General features: G+C 39.3%; 1 protein-coding gene across 5 annotated transcripts in view; it reads left to right on the top strand.

Moving 5' to 3' along the window:
• Window positions 1-19,814, top strand: part of LOC121937813 (disintegrin and metalloproteinase domain-containing protein 10) — a 67,038-nt gene that overhangs the window by 20,619 nt on the left and 26,605 nt on the right. For all 5 annotated transcript variants that reach the window (XR_006105208.2, XR_015776635.1, XR_015776637.1 and 2 more), the window contains 6 exons: window positions 7,554-7,717; window positions 11,961-12,132; window positions 12,292-12,436; window positions 13,359-13,542; window positions 16,443-16,542; window positions 16,928-17,148. Coding sequence is in view for 1 of the 5 variants with exons in the window: in XM_042481124.2 (XP_042337058.2) it covers window positions 7,554-7,717; window positions 11,961-12,132; window positions 12,292-12,436; window positions 13,359-13,542; window positions 16,443-16,542; window positions 16,928-17,148 (986 nt within the window). In the remaining 4 variants the exon portion in view is untranslated. The remainder of the gene's footprint in view (window positions 1-7,553; window positions 7,718-11,960; window positions 12,133-12,291; window positions 12,437-13,358; window positions 13,543-16,442; window positions 16,543-16,927; window positions 17,149-19,814) is intronic.

The raw sequence follows: 19,814 nt of genomic DNA on the forward strand, positions 1-19,814 counted from the left end.
ATACTACTTATTATTTTGCTTGTAGGCCGATGCTGATAAAAGCCTAGTCTACATTCACACAGGTATATATAAAAACATAGCTACTTCTCTTTTGCCCTCACGTCCACATGCAAACTGCTTTTTAGGTCACAGAAAACTGACCTTTTGTAAAACTAAAAAACTGCGTTTTTACATTTTCATTGGGATAGAGCTTTGAGTGTGTTTTTTTTTTATATAAATACCTGTGTGGATTAGGCCGAAGAAAAAGCTGATACAATAAAACTATACGTTTCTCAACAATACTATGGTGAAGGTGTGGTTTAGGTTTAGGCACAAACACTACTTTGACATATATGTGATGTTTTGGCTTAAACACCTGCATTTGGTGGTACAAAAGCCACTGGAAAGCAGGGACGGGTCCGTGAAAAACACCCAGGTTTGGTGCAACACTAGTGAAAATGCAGTGAAAAGTTACCATAAAACAATTATTGTTATTATTTGTTGGTCTCAAAAATTACTCTTCCATCCGCGATCCCCTCCACATCCCAATGACAAAGTCAGCTCAAATAGAAAAAAAATCTGCTTAGACTGCTTTAGAAACATTGATACATATGAAATGTACATATCTAACTTATCCGTGGTTTGCAGAAACGTAATATGCCGACATTTATTTCTGGCAACTGGAATGATTTTTTTAATTTACGTAGTAAAGCTTTAATTTTACATTTTTATGTTCTTTGTCACAATATCTTGTGTCTGTTTATGTATAAATTATTTAAAAAAAAAACTTCAGTAGCCTACACACACTGTAGGCCTGTGTATAGTAAGTAAGTAATCTCAAATATTTTCATTTGATGTGGAGCAATTTATCCATAAATTACATTGTAGTGTTAACATCATATACCTTGTGAAACACAGTAAATATGTTATGGTCAGACATTAGATCATTTCAACAAACTTAAATCTACTAAAGAGCTTTAAGGGTGTTGAAACCGTATCCCCATAAACAAATGTGTGTAAGTGGGTTAAATTGCCTAAAGCCTTCACCTAAAACTTAACATGAACCAAAGTCTTGTCAAAGTAATTGACTGTATCTTTAATGAAAGTCTTTTAAACTCCCAAAAGCACAACTAGAAAGGCTTAATTGTTATTTAATGGAATACATTGAACAGATCTATGATCTAATTGTAGCCTTTGGACGGACGAAACCAATTTGAGAGTTTGCAAGCACATGCTGAAGCGAAACGTAAAACAAATATGAGTCTGCCCGTGTTGAAAAGTATGAGACCTGGAAAGTGAAATAATGTTTTGCTGCTCTGCCTCACCGTGTGAATCTCTGCATGAATCTCTGTTGACCTGTCAGAGCGCTGCGCCTTCTCTGGCTCCCAGCGCTCACTGGCTTTCATTTGACACACACTCGCCAGAGGTCACATTTACCACTCCTACACACACTCAAAGTTTCCAGATCAGCGTGAAATATGTAACCCGAAATTGAGGTGAATCAGGGGTAAAAGGCTTTTTTTCACCGAAGACATTTCGACATGTCATAGTAGGATCATCACAGGTATGTATGATAATATTAAGGATGGCTGAAATCCATTAAGCTGCTTTGATCTCAGTATCTTGCTTGTCTCACTGTCACTCTCCCATTGGAGAAATTACAACAGAGCCATCGTTAATATCATTGGTAACGCCTGTGCATTTTCTACAATAACAGGTCAAATTGTTTGCTGTGAAAAAGGCCTATGGATTGTCTAGAATCAGCCTGAATTCAGCTGCACTGACATTGATATAACAAAAAAACTTGTAGAAAAGTAAAACTCAACGTGTAAAAAGTGGCATTGCAGGAAGTGCAGCAAAAAACATGCAAGTCTCCTTCAGTTTTTCGAAATCAATTTTGTTGTGGCACATAGAGTGCAGGAATTATTCAGGTCCCGTTTCAGGCCTTTTATATAAGCATTGTTTTGAAAGAGTCCAAATGCAAAACGTGAGTGAATTCCTCAACTAACAATCCCCAGCAATTTGCATAAGAAAGTGCCTTACCCTCTGGTGTTTGAACCTGACTTTATTTCATGTTTTGTTCTGGATATTTATGCAAATCAGTGTATATTTACTTTGATAATGCATAATGGGGAAAGTGTGATCGTGGTATTTACTAGTTAAAATGTTTTACCGAATTAGTTGTAGTATCGCTTTTTGGATCCTTAAGATTTGAAACATTCAATCCTAACTTCACAAGCTTTTCATCGACTTACATTTCATTTTTAGGACATTTTATTCGATGACCTACATACACACATTCACTACAAAATAACAACAATCAGCCTCTCAGGTCTGGTGACTCTGAGTGTGTGTGTGCGTGTGCGTGAGTGTGGTGTTATTGTTTTGGTGGAGGAAGTTGGACACGTATGTCGTGAATTGTTTTGGTGCGAGGTTCTTCCTGCTTGTCTCTATGACATTCACTCAGACGCAGCTTTTGATTGGCTAAACGGAGGGGTGTGAGAGCAGACCACCACAATGACATGTGATTAGGGAGCAATGAACCTTTGACACACACAAACACACACACACAGGACACACAAACCACTCCCAGACGTCTTAGCGAGCATTGCTGACTGCATTCCACGGCTTGATCACCATGGTGACATCTCACGTGAGGCACACATACACAAACACACACACACACACACATTGTGGATAATGGCGGTGACATTTCAGTATCATGTGACTGCCCTAAGGAATGAGCAGAGTATTAAACGTGGATAATGTTTGACCTCCAGAAACAGATACAACCTCAGCGTCGCCACCCACTTCCACCACTTTATTACTGGTCTTGGGAAATAGAAGGCCCATTAACCACGCGACCATAAACTCAAAGACACCAACGCCACTACAGCTACAGCAGTATGTGCACCCTTCAACACACATATGTGCACACAACTGCCATCAATCACTTGGACCTCCTCCTCCAACCTCTCCAAGTTGTGTGTTCATACGTCAGTGGGGGTCGGGGGTTGGGGCTGAAACATCTCGTGCCACTTGAGCTTTCTCACCGGTAACATTCCAGCTTCTCCTGAAACTAATTGAGGAACAAATAGTAATTTTCCACACAATATGTTGGGTATTTTCAGTGTTTCTTTTTTAGTTTGCTGGCAGCCGTGTGGTAGTATGATTATCCTTTTGGGAGCACCCATTCATAAAGACTAAAATAACAAAGTTACCATAAATATATATCCTGGAATTGTTGGTTTTTAATTAACCTTTAAACCTCCACAGTTGTGCCCATCGGACAATACTTCTTTGTCTTTGACTGAGTGCACAAAGTTACATAAACAAATAATGGATGTTTGGATCGATGAAAGTCTCTTCCTCTGAGCGATAATACTACTTTCATTGTAAATTACAGGCAGCTGAAACCTAAAAATATGAAGTCTCTCTACGCTTACAATCCAATACATTAAAGCTACTGTCACTTTAATGAATTTGATATTTGCTGATCTGAGAAACGCATTCTACTCATTTATCTAATGGTCTTACTGCAGGTGGACAAAAACAACCAATCAGAGCTGAGGAGTCTCTAACACAACTGTAAATGTAGCTGCATTACCTGTTTCTCACCTTAAAATGTTTTGAGAAACATATTTTAGTGTACTGTTTAGCTGTAAAATAAGTAAATTAGTGGCCTGGCTGCCATGATGGATACAGTTTGACAGTGTAACAAGCACCGCCCAGCAGCTGTGCCAAACTTCTCATTTACAGCTAAACAGTACAATAAAAAAAATGTTTCTGAAAACATCCGAGGCAAGAAATAAGCAATGCAGTAACAGAATCTTGATTCATATTTGATCAGCACTGTCTAGTTTGACAGTGTGACTGCAGTTCATGAGCAGTGATTGACATGATTTTGCTGCGTTAGAGACTCTTATTGGTTGTTTTTGGTGAGCCCTTCTAGCAAATGCTATGAGAAGCAGTAGGAAGAGGAGAGTGATTTTTTTTCTTCATGGACTATCTGTCTCATGTATTTCTTTTGGAAAATAGTGACAGTCTCAGCAAATATGACACAAAGTTATTTTCATAAAAGTTACCACTTGTCTTTTAAATTTTGAGGATTATTTGTCATCTGTTTCAGACGCAATAACATAATGAGAGTAAAACACATTTGATTGTGACAGATTAAACAATTAAGTCAAATTAAAACAGTTGATTGAAATTAGTAAATCAAATTTGTGCACTATACTGTACATTTGTTTCTTATTTTTGGAGGATGAGTTTTGATGTACAAGCTGGTGACTGTTTCTTGGTCAGTGCCTGTGATTTTTCCCCATTGTTCTGATTCAATGTGTACTGTCCGATCAACCTAGTTTCTTGTGGAGAGTGCAGAAAATTTTATCACAACTGTTATCAGCATTAGTAAAAACACCCAAAATAAGTCCCAGGTTGAATAAAATCTGTAATGCATTCCAGTCTTTTGTCTTCAAGCAACAAAAAGGTCAAATTGTTCTCACAACACTGTGAATAAATCCTATTCAGATTTGCAACGTGCAGGTCAATGAACTCTGGAGACAAATAGAGCAGTGACAGGAAGTTACCAGAGGCAGTCACATTATTTTACTGTACTTTTGGTAGACATCCAGGGTACATCCCCTTTTCTGAGAACTTCAGTCGATGTTTTTGGCGGTCATATCACCTGCTGTGTCTGTTTTTCTTCTTAAAGGTGTTTTTGGGAAACATGGAATCCCCCTGCTTGTTTATCCAAGGAAAGACTGCCCATTTACTATTGTGATTGCTCGTATTTAACCGTGTGAAAGTGTGTGTGTGTGTGTGTGAGAGTCTGTGTTTGACTGTGATGTTCATTGATACTTTATGACCAAATATCTCTTGAAGAAGGTGTCACAGTGTGTATGTTTCCTCCTGGTGCTGAGTGTTTGCATTATGTGTAAGTTTTCTGGAGGCTTGCTTGTTTCTCGGGACTGTGTTTGTAAAGTGAACTAATAATAGGAGTCTTTCACTGCGACTCCTTTCTGTGGCAAAGACGGGAGAGGTTGGAGGAGGGGACAAATTTGCAGCCCCTCTCTGCTCACGCTGCCAGAAACCACAGCTCAGTCTTCTAAAGGAAGCTCTTTCTAGGAAACCCAGCTCCTTGAATAGCCCACAAGGGGAGGCCATTTTAGGTCAAAAGCTGAGAATGTGGGAGAAATGCATCCAGAATACTTGATTAACACGGCCAAGGGGGTCTTTTCTGACAAGTTTTGGATATGAAACCGCCCTCTTTTTGCAGAGCATAAATAATAATGACATTTCTTCACATTTTCCCACAGATTTTCCTCCAAAGCTTCTCTTTTCTGGCAAAAGCCATCATGTGATATCAAACACAAAGGGATAAAATAGTCTCAGGTTACTGTATTGTAACTAGCAGTTTCCTTCACCTGACATATGATGGTAGTGTAACAGCCTTGCCTTTGCCCCTCACCCCTACAGTACCCTCATTGTTTCTACACCTGCACAGATAAAGGGGCACTTTTGTTTTTGTTTTTCAACCTCCAATCGTCCCTCACTGTTCCTGTACGTCACTTTACACCCACTGTGTAAGAATAACATGCTAGTGGAGATCCGGATGCCCACAACGGGCTCCCACAGTCCTCAATGACACACTGTGAACTCACATTTCTCTGAAACAGGCATTGAATATCTTAAACAGACATACAGCTCACGAGCCTTGCCCCTCAAAATGGTATAGGCAATATTGTGTAAGAGGTGTTACATAAAATTCACGTGACTGCATGGGAATTGCTGAGACCTCCAACCCAAAGCGCACATGGGTATAGGCACAAATGTAAGGAGCCAATGAAGAGAGAGGATGAACACATGGAGGTTACTCCCACGGCAGCTGATTGAAAGACTTGTTGATGGCAATAGGTGCTGAGAAAATGAAGATGGATGAGGAAGAGCATGAATAGAGTTTGTTGTGGATACTGTTAGATATAGTTTGTTATTGGGCTTAGAGGTACAGTTGCTTAGCATCTTCCAAGGTTCAGTATTTTGTCGATTTTTGGAATATAGTTGTACAATGAGAGGTATCTACTCTGTTTAAAGGAAACTTCATCTACTTCTTGTTTAATTTGTGAAAATAACTTTTTGTTTGTCTCGCGTGTCTCCATGTCGAGCAAAGAATCCCAAAACTGAGAAAATTCTTGATGAATTTAAGTAATCAGCAACCACGTTAATAAATGCAAAACTATATTGAAACATCTGTTAACAAATGATCACACAACACGTACAGCATCATCTAAGACTCATTTAACCAGTCGTATGCTCAGTAATTCCCAAACAGACAGCCCTGTCTAACAGGGAACTAAAAGTGAAACTAATCATTTTACCTCACTGAACACAGGAGCAGCTGGTCTACAGCTGCTTTGATCATTGAGTTTGTTTGTGTTGTTATTCACCTTTGATGAACCCAAACTAACCCTCTAAAACACAAAAGTCTCACAGTAACACAAATAAACTAACTGTTCAAAGCAGCAGAAGATAAGCAACTCTTATTTTTAAGCGAGGTAAAATGAATGTTTTTGTCAACGGAGTCGGCCTTGAGCATGTGAGTGGATAAATGAGATTTGGATTATACCGCACAAATTGTGTGAGAGTTTGCAAAGAGATAGTTTTGCTGTTGTTGAATGTGGCCCCCTATGACTTTAATTCTTCAAGACGACTTCTCAGTTTTTTGATTCTTCATTCACTATTGAGGCAAAAGAGAAAAACAAAGATTCTTCACAAATATCATCATAAAACTGGGCTGAGTAATTATTATACAAATTATCATTTGGGTAGTGAAGTATTAAGTCTGAGATATTATGAATTTAAGGAGTGGTCTCGCCAAACTTTCTGAGGCCAAGTCTGACCACTTTACTCAAATCCATGAGCAGTCTCTCAGAGAAACCTTATCATAGGTGCTCAGCTTGACCAATCAGGCTGGTTTCTGTAAAACCAGTCCTCTGGCTGGCCAGCTGAAAGCTGATGTCACAACCAAGCCATCCATCCATGTGAATGTGTCCAGCTGTTTGTGATTGTGGGAATGGCTTTCAGGGACATTACGTAAACCCAAAGGCAGGTGGAGATTATTGGGGGCCAAATGGCTCTGCAGGCTTTGATGTAAAACTAGAGGAGCTAAGCAGGTCTGTCGGTCTGTCTGTCTGCACCTCCCTGACCTGGGGCCTCTGAGATCGATAACGCTTCAGTAGCAAAGCATTGTTGGTTTAAGGTATTTCCAGTAGCGCAAGGTCACTTATGTAAGTATACTGTAGAGCAAAGTGACAAGAAGGTATGCTTTCATTAGTTCTGTGAAATCTGAAGTATTAACAGAGTTGGAATAATAGTTCATGAGCTCTCAAATTTATCAAAACCTTAATCTTCCATCTTCTTGCAGCACAATGCCTATTCTTAACTAAGTAAAATACTTAAACCACATATTGTGAATAGTAAAGAAGTAAAGAAACAACAGAAGACAATCATTTATGCTACATGACCAGAGTGGAGATTCAACTCCATGTTTATCCTCTCATCTGTGTGCACTTCAGGTAACGCAGGAGGAATATGTTCAAAGCAGATCAACCTTCAAAAGGGCGGGACCATCACCAAGAACACCGGCCTGGTCACAATTCAGAACTACGGACATTACATACCTGCTCCACAAGTCCAACTGACCTTCGCTCATGAGCTCGGTCACAGCCTGGGATCTCCGGTCAGTCACCATCACAGAGTTTACGAAATACTAAATATGTACTAAAAATGTAAAGGGGGGGGCTATATACTTGTGTTTTCCTCCTGTAGTAGCTCTCTTTGGGGTGCATGTGGCTTACAGTCTGTCCTCAGCAATGTGCCCAGGAACACCCTGAACATCGCAAAATAAGATGATAAACTAAAAATCATTGGAATCACTCCAGCTGTGATAAATCTGCAATTTAAAGCAAATGTCTGCCAGGTGCATAAAGTGGGGGAGCCAATAGCTCCCTTCCTACTTCCTTTACCACAACTTCGGTACATGCTGCTCGGACCGCGCCAGTCTTCAAACTCAACCTTCATTTGATCTCTTCTGCACACCTGTAAAGTTTCAGGACTACATCTTTCTCAACTGTGACATTATCACATTGACAAAATCTGTTATTGATCCAATCTCAAAATTATTTTGCTTTTATTAGTATTTATCTGTCATTTAGTGTTATATTGTTGATATTGGGTTAGATTTTATTTATTGTATGAAGGAGTAAGGCCTTCATGAATTGGTTATTAGTGTTTTATATTTATATATTTAAGTATACATTACACTGTTAAAAAGTAATATATTGTTCAATTTCAACTACAAATTCATCTTTGGAAAAACAAAAGCCATTATATAACGGCGTCAGCTGATGTTTTTTGAAGTATTAATTCCATCACCATTTAGGCACCGGCACCATTATAAAAGTATACATTTAGCACTGGTATCTGAAAAAAACTTGTAATCTTCTATCTTATCCTAGTATACAGATGTACAGTCTTATCAACACCTGGCAAACCGCTTCTGTGGTGGTTCCTACTAAAATTGGTATCACCTGGACCACATTTTGCCATGATTACACACAGAATCACAAGGTGAAAACAATTACAGTCGCACAACGTTGTTGCAGATGATATGAAGAAATTCCCAGCCAGAATACTTTTGTATGAGTCTATATTTGTTTTTGAGGGAAATATTGCATAGTATATCTTTGAGGATAGTATTTGTACCCTGCATTCATATAATTTTCATATAATATTTCAAACTAAAATTCTGCCGCCTACATAATAAAAGTCACCAACTTCAACAAAAACATGGCAAAGTCATACATTCAAGCACATATTAGGGTGTATTGTTAGTTTAGGGTGACAAATGTTGACAGTTGCTGTCCAAAATCACAGAAATTGCAAAACATGAAGTCTGATTTAGGGTGGATTTTTCCTTTAAAATAATATTCTTTAGTATAGTAATTGTTAAAAAGCCAAACTGTTGTTCTGGTGTGGATGTTTTAGCAGACATTTAACTTTCAATAGCAGGATATTTACAAGTTTGATTCATGATATTACCTACGGGTGCATTGCAAAGTGCTCCGGTTGCAGAATCCTGTGAAAGCTCGCTAAATCAACAGGGTTACTGAATGTAGCCATCGTTAACGTTATTAGTTACACCTGTGATTTCCTCCCATAACATGTCAGAATGTCTCCTGTTTGTGTAAATGGACCAATCATTCTCCACTGTGCTTTTGTTGAGTATTTTGGATGTTTGTTCAACTTAACCAGTTTTATCTTGAAACCCTTTTTGGTGCCCCAGTGAACCGGACACTAACATAATACCACGTGGGTTGTGTACTGAATGATAATTAAACATGACCATTCCCTGTGATTCAAAATTTGGACTTACCTCAGATATTCTCACAGGGCATACATGGCTGTTTGCATCGCACCGGAACAAATTGCGAGTGAATGATTCACTTATGTGGGCATTAGAGACCTTGGCCTGTATTGACTGGTTTGATTCACAGACTGTTGGCTCAGCCTCACTGGATAATCTGAAATAAGAGAACAGCAGGATTTCTCTCTCTACAGATAATCTCTTTTTATTTTCATTTACATCCTACTCCATATAAACACACAGCTTATATAAACACACACATATATGCTCCTCTCTCCATGTGTGAGGGCCACTAACACCTGCAACCTTTCCCCCACTGCCCAAAATGCCGACAGTGCTCCTCCGTCTTTTTTCACCCTGCCCTCTGTTATTCACACTTCCACAGACCAAAGAGTCCTCTGAGGCGCTCCTGAGCTGATTAGTTCTGCTGTCTCAGACCCTGCATGCTTTTTATGAGTTAAACTATCGGAAGAGCGCAGTGTCCAGGCTCCAGTGACAGCCATGTCTTATTGTTTCCAGATCAGACAAGCTGGATGAAGCACATGAGTTAGATCTGAGCACAGGCCCACCTGAGATTTGTAGCAAGGCACGGTGGAGGATAGAGAGGTGTGGGCTGTGATGCAGAGACAATTTTGGGTAAAGAGCTGGTTTGACCTTTGGCCTACTTCCCTTGAAAGTAAACATGCATACACTGGCTTTTAGAAATATGTGCTATAAATCAATTTGCTGCTCAAGAGAAAGATCAATTATATAGTAAATGCTGCAACAGATGATTATTATCATTATCAAATAGTTCAAATCTGCTGGTTATTTTCTGGATTAATCGTTTGGTCTATAAAATGTCAGAAAATAGTGAGAAATGTTTCTTTAAGTTCAAAGTGGTGTCTTCAAATGTCTTTTGTTGGTCCAAAACTCGAAAATGTTCAGTTTATTATGATACAAGCAGGAAATCTCCATATGTGAGTGGCAGACAATCAGTTTTTACCTTTTTGCATGAAAATTTACTTTAACGATAAATTATATATCAAAATAGATGGTAACTGTGTCTGTCCACTTGTTGAGTTGACTAAGCTGTGGTTGTAAATAGGAAATGCATTATTTCTTCTTTTGTGCTCTTGCTCCTGGGTTTATATATTGTTCTTAATTTCTTAATTAATTAATTCCTCTATACTCAAATACTGAAACTGCTGTAAAATGTCCTAATGTATCCCTAAAAACACTACAGTATTTTATATTTCTGACTCTGATTAAATTAGGGCAGTGACCAATGTTTTTTTTTTAATTTATCAATACAAAAATCATTTTTGGATTAAATTAAATAATAGTTAGCTGAAATAATCGTAAAAAGTTTTGGCTATAAAATGTAAGAAAATAGAGAAGACTTAGATTGATTTCCCACTTTTAAATGTTCGACCAATATTCAGTTTTAAATTGTAAAGGACAAACAAAAGACGAAAGTTCTTACATTGTTGTAACTAGAACCTGATAATGTCTGGCTTAAAAGAAACGTGAAACAGTTAATCATTTATCAAAATAGTTGCCACAAGATTATTAGACGTCTTTTAACTTGTTTTGCATTGAGATTGAGATGCTTTGCAGATCCAACATTTGTGCATTTTCTTGATGGGTTGTTTATCTTAAAACTGTATCTAGGTTATGCCTTAGGTAACAGCATCTGTAAAACCACTACAGGTGTCAAAGAAGTAAACAGGAAAGGCAGGAAATCTGCAAACTGGCGCAGGACAGTACTGATCTATACCCACACTTGGCTTTTGTTATTGCTTTCCACTGCTCTTGTTATTGTTAATTACTGCAGCAGTAAATGTAAAATCCTTTGTGAAACCATATAATGCCAACAAAAAACAATTAAAACAAAAATAAATGTACTATTTGTGTAACAGCACCAACATGTGCTGTGACACTGTTAACCCCAGAGCTGCAGATACTGACAGATAAAGTGAATACATTAAAATTACATTTATTAAATTAATCAAAGACAGATGCAGAAATACCCACATCAAAAACATGTTTCCTCCATATGTGTTTACATCAATTTATGCCTGTCTCATGGTCTCTTAATTCACCAGTGAGTCTGACATCCGGAAAACAAGAGTTCCAGAAAATGTTTGACAAATATCTGACCAAAGTGCTCTGTTTTGCTCTCTGTGTCCCACATGTGGAACGCGACATTCCTCTGCTGTTTCATGGCCATCAGATTCCAGGGAAATCTTTTGACTGCAAAAAGGACATGTTCTTTATTTAAAAATATAACAAAGATAACTCTAAAGACACAGAAAAAATGTCTTTTTGCACATTCAGAAAGGGCCTAAAATAATTGCACATGGGCTTCACAAAAAACACTTTTACTGCCTGCGATGATTAGCTGTGACAAGGTTGGAAACAAATGGCTTCAGCTTTGTTAGATCATCATGCTGTTCCTCTCCACGGTGCTTTTCAAAGGAAATGTCCAAATAACAACTAATTCCATGTTCCCAGTGTGTTGATACATTATATCTGGAAAAACAAATAATTTAGAAGTTATTTCCGCTTGTTCCAGCACGATGATGGCTCGAACTGTGGAAACCTCGGCTCCAGGGGTGGTAAAGGCAGGTATCTGATGTACCCTGAAGCTACAGGTGACTTGCGTGAAAACAACGACAAGTTCTCGCCCTGCAGTATCGAACACATCAGCAGGATCCTGAAGCTGAAGAAGGATGACTGCTTTGTGGGTGAGGGAGATCAGATCAAACAGCTGCATGCTGCGTGCTGCGTGCAGAGCCGCTGGCCAAATATTTACACTGTGCATTTGTCACAGTAAATAATTCTACATTGTGTGTGTGTGTGTTTACTGGTGCGTGTTTATCTGCATGTCTGTTTTTTATGGTCAGTCAGTGATCAGCCCATCTGTGGAAATCTGATTGTCGAGGATGGTGAGGAGTGCGATGTCGGTCAAAACGACTCAGATCTCTGCTGCTTCAGCGCCAAACAGGCTGCAGGACTCCAGTGTCGCCTCAAGCCTGGTAAAGTCTGCAGGTACACAGAACATCAGAGTGAGCATGAAACCTTCAAAACCGAAATTTACACACTTTATGTTTTAGGATAATATGTTGCATGTAACATTTATAGTATATTAGCAATGTTTTAGTTTTCTAGGCTTTTGAGGTTAAAATTAATTTCCCATTTTCATCACTTTTGATTAAAGCAGCTCACTGCATTTATCTAAACTATTATGTTGATGTTCTATTTTCTTAATGTGTCTTTGTGTTGTTGCAGTCTGTTCTCATTACGATCTCGTCAAATAGTGCCGCTGTTGTAGTGCTTTCGGTGTAAGGCCCCAATGCCAAAAGCAACCTTTTGCACCTGCATGACACATTGCTGGATGGCGTCAACCGAAAAAACGACTGGACCACACCAGTTGCTTTGTTACTATAGGCCAGTGGACAGCCAAACGGGACTTGCTGCTGCAGCATGACATGAAGACGGGTTTGGTCACTGAAGAATGTGGCCAAACGAAACCTGTAGTGTCCGTATGGATACGCCGCAGAATGGTGTCAGGTCGAAATGCCACCAGTAACGATATAATATAAGGAGTATGAGGGGGCCTATGGGGCAGGTAGGAGAGGCAGTGGATGGGTACAACAAATCCTGGACTTTCATGTGAGAGTCCTTCCAACACCTAATCTTAACCATGTGCCAGCATGTGTTTGTTGACGTCCCAGCATTGGTTGCCATGTGCTGTTGCCTTAACATAACCATGTGCCACATAATCCCACCATGTGTTTGTGTTGACATCAAAGTAGTAGAATCCCAGAACATAAACAGCAGACACAGAAGGATACCTAGAGTAATACGTAGATGCAGAAGTCAACTGCAAAGTGGCTCCATGTGACGACTTGGGATGAGAACGTGTTGGTTGTTTATATGTCGACTATTTGTGTATGATGTTTTCATTCAGTCCGAGTCAGGGCCTGTGCTGCGCTCAGGACTGTGGGTTTAAGCCTGTGGGTCAGAGCTGTGATGAGGAGACAGACTGTCAGAAAGAGGCCGTGTGTTCGGGCCTCTCCCCGTTCTGCCCACAGCCAAGCGCCAAGGAAAACCTTACTGTCTGCAGTCAGGGCACGCGTGTCTGTCTGAACGGGGTGAGGCAGCCACATCCACCACATCACCATGTTACTCAACTAGCTTACCCAAAAAACCAAAAGTGTTCCGCGATGGCAAAACTGGCCCAGAGGAAAAAATATTATCTATGTTGAGTTTAAAGGTTTAGTTAAAATTTAATTTTTTTGAATACTGAGAAACTTTTGCATAAATACAATCTTAAAGTTAAAGGAGTAGTCTATTCACAGAATATCATTTATCATGATATTGTGAAACAGATTCAGTGTCACGTGAAGTGCTTCCTGTTTTTATATCAGCAACATGACGTGGAAAACCTTCTGGATTCAATCAGATGTCCGCTAAATGTGCCCACGTTCCTCTTTATTTGTAAACAAATGTACTATTACAACACAGGATTACTAAGAAAAGATCCATGTTACTAGGAGGCAATAATTTCAGACTAACTAAAAGCCTTGAACAGATTCCCATCGTCATGAAACGTCCTGTGATGATACACTGTCCTCTCAGCAGGAGAGGCGAGGAATTTATTCCAGCTGTGTGTTTTTCAAGATTTATGACTCTCCAGAGGTGCTAACTTTGTTAACCTCTGATGATCTCAGGAACATAACAAGTGGAAAAGAGGGATGTGGTAATGTTATAATCCAAGAAAACCTGCTCCAAAAATGAAGGTGGGGTTTTCATTAGAGCGTTCAATTTAATCATAAATTTTTTCAGTTGACTCACTTTCGGCTGAAGGCTCAAATCTTTCTAAGAATCAAGTTAACAGAAAACAGGAAAAGTGATGCACCCTGTACAAATAAATCGAGTTCAGACTAAAGTTTGGTTCAGTTTTCACAACACTTCAAACTCCAAATTTATGTCAGCCTTAAATGTGGAAAAACCTTACACATGGAGCAAAAAACTCACATTACAAAGTGTTGGCCACAGATTAACCTGTTCTAAGTAAATAAATCTATTAATCTATTAATCTTTTAATTCATTTTGTGTAACTTCAGCTCTATAAACAAGATATCTCCTTTATCTGTTGCCAAATGTATTGTGCAATATGTTAGTAAAATGCAAAATTAGCAAACATGGATATAGGGTCGTAAGCAAAAGGAAGTCTTATATTTGTGAGACCTTTTTTCTAATTAATGTCTTAGGGCTCATTTATACTCCTTTTACATACAAAAATAGATATGTCCATTTCAAACGTTGTAAATGTCACAGCCTAAAAACCTCCATGCATCCTTTAGACACATCATGGCACAGTCAAACAAAATAGATTAATTCAATACAAAATACATTTGACAAATTAAAGATTGACTCAGTATTTACAGTGTGGAGTGTGGAAGTCAGTTGTGTCAGTAGTGTATGTGATGCATGAATAGAAAATGTATGCCAGTGTTGTAGAGGTGTATAAAAGCAAAAACACATAACTAAAGCAACATAACCAAAGCAAAGTAGAGAGTCAGCCACAGACCGAGCTACCAGCTGCACAAGACCTTAAACACCATCAGGTGTTACCTGTTTGCCTAACGATCACCTGCCTGCAGAGAGAGAGCACAGACAGATAAATCACCCCTTCAGACAGCGTCCCACTGTGACCAACAAACTCTTAAACCAAATACTAATCACAAGTCAGAAATAGGAAATAAACAAAAAAGTAAACATATAACTTTGATCCTGCCCTTGGACAACAACTAACCACACCCATCCTCAGCAACCTGACACCTGAGGAGCAAATAAAAAAAAAGTGATGACGCAAAAACAATTCATAAAGGCAGAATTACAAGCAATTTACGAAGCAAACAGAAAGCAACTGGATGGAAAAAAAGACTTTCTGCAGTAGTTGAACAGTGAGGCTTTAGTAGATAAGTGACAGGTCGCATAACAGATGAGAGATTAAACTTGAGGGTAATCAAGTTGGGATGGTGCAGATACAAAGAGTGAAATATGCAAGGACTAAAATAACAAAAGCAAAAAAGAAAGCAAATATATAACAAACACGTATAAAATATTCTAAATAGGAAACTAGCTATCAGTTTTAGCTGGCACCAAACATTAATATGACATCAAAGATGTTGGACTCTACTGCTGGACAGAAGTTAAAGTAAAGGTGGATTGAAAATCAGATATTTTAAACAATATTTTAAATATCTAAGGACAGTAGGCTTTAAAGTTGTCTGTACTTTAACATTTTGCAGACGATGGGTCGTCTTCTCCGCACAACCAAATGTTATTTTTCTATGTCAAGATGACTCCAGCATTAGACATTTGAAAGATGGTGAATTTTGGTAATTTAACAACACAACTTGAATTCACCAAAATATCAGTGTCATCTGTCTGATCACCGGATGTCACAACCTAAATTCAACCAAATGTCAACATCTAACAACACTGGTGGCCAGCTGAGAGTAAAGTGCAAATAAGGTGCAATCCAATATATACAAAAACAGTTTAACAGTATGGATGATGAGCAAAGTGTGGTTGCTTATGGATATTTTGTGGCATCAGAACTGATGCAGCTGATCTAAGAGTTTGAGTACATGGTTCATACAGAATGTTCCAGATTATGCCCTTAATGTTACACTATAGCACATTATGTCCTGTGAGTCAGCTGTGAGGGGATATAAGATACAGTAAGTTGTGTAATCCACCAGAGAGAGCATAAAATCTGTACTGAAATGTGTCTTTATTATATTGTGTGTGTTAATAGGCATCCTGTGTTGCATAACTATTGATTTTATGTCATCCAGAAGTGGAAAGGAATGAATGCCTGGAACTAGACACAACATACTTTATACTTTTACCTTCATTAGCTTTTATTTATTTATTTTTTTCAATATTTTGGGGGGCTTAAGCGTAACTCAGGTTTATCCAGAATTTGGGATGTCAAAATGAGCAAAATCTTCTTCTTAATGATACTAACTCTCTGCAGGCCTGTGTCGAGTCCGTGTGTATGAAGCACAGCCTGCAGCAGTGCGACTGTCCGGGAGACTCAATGAAGGAGAAATGCCACATGTGCTGCCAGCAGCCGGGTAACTACAGGCCGATGTGTCCTCACCACTGAGGAATGTGTTTATGCTTTTTGTCCAAACATGTCACCCTGTGTCAATTTGTACAATCATGTAGGCACTTTGTACTTAGATGATTGTTTTCCATTAGACACCATCTGATACAACGGTCTGTACACAAAGTGAGACATGAGGTGTTTTCTTAATCACGTTTGGCAGGCTTCTCCCCGATGCTTTGTTTTTTTGGTTTCTATGTTTTTAAGTCGTTTCATTTCTCAAATTCCTTTTCTTTTTGTTTGTAGAAAAATGATACTGCTAAAGTGTTCAAATTAAACATATAGTGACTTTAAGCAGATATATGATATGTATTAGAGTATATCTAATGTGTTTTTCTATGTGTCAATGGCAGATAAGCCTGAGACGTGTGCCAGCACCACCTCCTCCGTGCTGTCCCATTTCTTCCAGAAGAAGGTGTTGCCGCTGGTCGGCGGGGCTCCGTGTTCAGGGAACCGAGGTTACTGCGACAAATTCCAAGTGTGTCGTCTGCTGGATGCCGACGGCCCCATAGCAAGACTGAAAAACTCCTTTCTTAATTTGGATGACTACGATGACATAGCAGAGTGGATGAAGGTGAGGGCTTCCTGTCATTTGTTCAATGATCACACATACATAAGACACAGTATATGAAAAAGATGGAGGATGTCAGTTGGCAGGTTTCCATGAACTGTCTAATTGCGCAAATTGAAATTGGGAATATAAAATACTCCTAATGGAAAGATGTCAATTTGGAATAAACTCCCATTTATTGCAAAAAAATATTTCCACTCGGTTGAGGTGGTAATTCAGGCCATTCGAAAACTGCAATAGAAACATTTCTTTCACTTTTATAGGTAGGAACTGACTCGCTCACGCATGATGCAGCAGGCACTACAAGAGGTGTTATTGCATCACATAACTCTTCAACAGTTGAGCGTATCATCCTGAACTTTTGAATCCACAACTCCCTCTGTGACTATATCACCTCCCAGAAATCCCTCATGTGGCCGTTCCCCAAGACAAGGGGCTTCCCTTTACATTATTACTTGCATAACACGCCTACGTAGCCTTTAACTGGAAATAATTACCACTAGTGTGGTGGCTGCAATAGAAATAACCTACTAATGATTTGAACATCCATTGCCATGCCTCCTGGAATATTATCATGAGAGGAGAAGTCGCATAACATCACTCAATGAAAACTCAGTCATCTCGCAACTGTGATTTATCGACATTTCAAAAATAGTGCTTACATTTTGCACAAATCTGTAAAGGTGAAGAACAGCTAATGCCAAAATAAGCCCAACATTCCTAACAACAATGGATCAAATTGTTCATAGTGATGAACTGAGAACTGTCACCTAAATCTGCACCTCCACACTGCTTCATAATGCTCCACAGCTCATTGTTTAGCGGTCCGCATCCAATGTTTTGGTTCATTGTTACCGCTCTCACAGCAATGTTTTCAGCCTCTGGACACCATATGTTCAGCACGGAGCAACAGACCGACAAAGTTAGTGTCTAGCTTGGAAGACAGAGCCACATATTACCTTCAGAAGTTTGTAGAGACCAAAAAAAATGCCTACTCTCTCTGTGAGCACATCTTAATGAATGAAAAGCTGAATTTGTAAGCAATGAAACGCACCATTACTCAGTGTGATGCACTGCTTCAGTCTTAACTTGGCCTTATATGATTAGTAGCTCATGGTAGCTGATGTTAGTAAACTTTAGATATTTATGCCGTTTAATTATACTCAAAACCTGTGCACATAAAAACCAGGTGCATGCATGTGATGCCAGCATACAGAGCAGTATCCATATCCTCCCAAGAAACAGCCGGAAGGCAGCGGGCACATCCACATGCAATGAGCAGGGGTGGTTGTCTGCCTTAATGTACAGTCTATGCTCTCAATGTGCTTGCAACTGCTCTGCAGCGGTACATCAGCCACTGCCTCCTCCATCCCCACTTCAACCTGACAAGCGAGCGAATGTTGCAAAGTTGCAAGTGCATAGGAAAGGTCAAGGGTCATCATTTGTGTATGTTAAATTGAAATGCTCCTTCACAAGGATGCTATTGTGCGTGTGTATACTGTTCTGTGTATCTCATGCAGGCGCCTGGTTTTGAGACTGAGACCCATTTCACACAGTGCGCATCAGGAGCATGGGACGTCAGCCTCGCCGAGCTGCAGCGTGTTTCATGCGGGTGGTGTTCACACATGCAGCGTTGTTGCAACGTCACTGCTGCGTCACTGCCCGCAGCTATTAGTACTGTCTGTATCTGCTGACAAATGTGTGCGACGTGTGTAAAAAATCGTTTAACAACCATTTCTTTAGATGTGCTACAGCTGAGGCGCGCCTGACAAGCGCTGCTCGGGCGGGCTGTGTAAATGCTCTAGCTTGATAACATGGGCACCGACATAAAAAAACAACACACTCAGTGCTGTGTGAAATGGGCCTAATAAAACGCTATAGATATGGTTGTGTAACAGTCTGCTTAAACTGTGAATCTTCTGTACTTGAGCTAGGATACTAAACTATATTTTGTGGCATTTACCATTATATAGTAATTATCACATGGTCCCAGAGGTCGTTGTTTAGCAGATGTTGCATGATTCCACTTTAAAGGCACCCTGCTGAGTTTTTGACTACTAGTGGCACTGTGGGATCACGTTTACATGTGCATTACAAAATATCTTATGCTGTACATTTTTGCTATATCAAGCTGAAACAGCTGCTGGTGATAATGTATCTAAAAGGAAACAGTGTGCATCCAACATTTTTGGAAAGCCTTAAGCATACACAGCGTGAATGTAAACACATTTGTTTACAGTGAAAGCTCCACAGTGTACATCTAATCAGTGTTTCAGCTGCCCCTTTTAAACAACCTATTCCCAGATGTTAATGAGTTTCTATTATAACTTTAACTTTTCAAAAGAAATATTATGTCTAATCGTGCACAAAAATCTTAATCAATAAGATGTTCATGTATTAAACTATAGATTTGGACATAATGTTGAGTCATAGACTCAACTGACTTGATCAGTGGTTTTGAGAGCATCGGGTCAGACACAATGTTTCAGCATCAAATATGCGGTTGGAAATTTGTCATTTACTGTATTCTACAGCTGCAGCCTGCAGACATCGTGTTTGCTACAGCAGATGTTTGCCTAGGGTCACGTCCTCAGCTCAGTGTGTTTGTTAAACCTTTTGCCACGACGTTCAGCTGTCTTCGATGTTTCATTTGTAGCTTTCTTTGAGGT

This window comes from Plectropomus leopardus, chromosome 5 (assembly GCF_026936395.1).
Source record: "Plectropomus leopardus strain MGB_pleo_1.0 chromosome 5, ASM2693639v1, whole genome shotgun sequence".
NCBI classification, from domain to species: domain Eukaryota; kingdom Metazoa; phylum Chordata; class Actinopteri; order Perciformes; family Serranidae; genus Plectropomus; species Plectropomus leopardus.